General features: G+C 64.3%; 1 protein-coding gene across 1 annotated transcript in view; it reads right to left on the bottom strand.

Annotated features, from left to right (window-relative positions):
- HTR1A (5-hydroxytryptamine receptor 1A) overlaps positions 1-1,225 on the bottom strand; it is a 1,973-nt gene extending 748 nt beyond the window's left edge. The window contains exon 1 of the mRNA XM_035900176.1: positions 6-1,225. Coding sequence (XP_035756069.1) covers positions 6-1,225 — 1,220 coding nt within the window. The remainder of the gene's footprint in view (positions 1-5) is intronic.
- Positions 1,226-1,349: the final 124 nt, after the last annotated feature.

Genomic DNA, 1,349 nt, shown 5'->3' with positions numbered 1-1,349 from the left:
TGCACTTGATGATTTTCTTAAAAGCACTTTGGAAGTCTTTGTTGAAATAGGCATAGATGATGGGGTTGAGGAGGGAGTTGGAGTAGCCCAGCCAGTTGATGACTGCCCCCAGCCACTCGGGCATGTAGCACTTACTGTCACAAAAGGGCAGGACCAGCGCCACGATGAAGAACGGCAGCCAGCAGAGGATGAAGGTGCCCATAATGATGCCCAGGGTCTTGACAGTCTTCCTCTCCCGTGACAGAGCCATCCTCCGCTTGGCCTCCGCGTTCTTCTCGTTGCGCCGCTCGAAGGAGGGGGGCGGCGGGGAGCCGCACGCTTCGCTGGGCAGCGGCAGGTGAGTCTTGGAGGAGCTGTTGCAGCGCTGGACCTCGATGATCTCCAGGGCGGCCCCATCCTCGCCCTGTCGCACCGCGCCGTTGACACAGGCACCCGGCTTGGGCTCCACAGTCCGCCGCCAGCTCTTGCCGGGCTCCCCGTTGCTTTTCTTCTGCAGGGCGGCCGGAGAGAGCGTGAGGCAGGTGTCGGCGATTTTCTTCTTCTCCGCTTTCTTGACGGTCTTGCGGATCCTGAAGCGGGCCGCCTTGAAGATGCGGCCGTAGAGCACCAGCATGAGGAGAAGCGGGATGTAGAAGGCGCCGAAGGTGGAGTAGATGGTGTACCCGTGGTCCTTGCTGATGGTGCAGGCGTCGGGGTCCGAGCGGTCCTCGGGCGTCCTCCAGCCCAGCATGGGCGGGATGGATATCAAGAAGCCGATGAGCCAGGTCAGGCTGATGAGCACGGCAGCCCGCCGGGGAGTCCGCTTGTTGACATAGTCGATGGGGTCCGTGATGGCCCAGTACCTGTCCAAGGCGATGGCGCACAGGTGCAGGATGGAAGAGGTGCAGCACAGCACGTCCAGCGAGATGAAGATGTCGCAGGTGACCTGCCCCAGCGTCCACTTGTTCAGCACCTGGTAGAGGGCCGCCATGGGCAGCACGAGCACGGACACCATGAGGTCGGTGACGGCCAGCGAGCCGATGAGATAGTTGGCCACGGTTTGCAGGGAGCGCTCCAGGGCGATGGCCGCGATCACGCAGGCGTTGCCGCTCACGGCGCACAGGATGAGCGTCCCCAGGAGCAGGGAGGTGAGCAGCTGGTAGCCCAGGGTCACCTCGGCGAGGCCGGGGCCGCCTGCCCCCTCGGGGGAGCGCTCTGGGGAGGTAGTGTTGTTGGCCACATCCATGCCGGGCGGGGGGGTCGCTTCAGGAGACGGGCATGGGAAGAGGCGCCGGTCACTTGTGCGCTCTCCTGGCAGGAGGCATCGCCGCCCCGTGCGCTTTGGCCACGCCGGGCACCCCACCCCCGCC

The sequence above is a fragment of the Egretta garzetta genome, unplaced genomic scaffold (assembly GCF_000687185.1).
Source record: "Egretta garzetta isolate BGI_Z169 unplaced genomic scaffold, ASM68718v1 scaffold878, whole genome shotgun sequence".
NCBI lineage: Eukaryota > Metazoa > Chordata > Aves > Pelecaniformes > Ardeidae > Egretta > Egretta garzetta.
The sequence above is the reverse complement of the archived record's forward strand: the minus strand, read 5'-3'. Positions and strand labels throughout refer to the sequence as shown.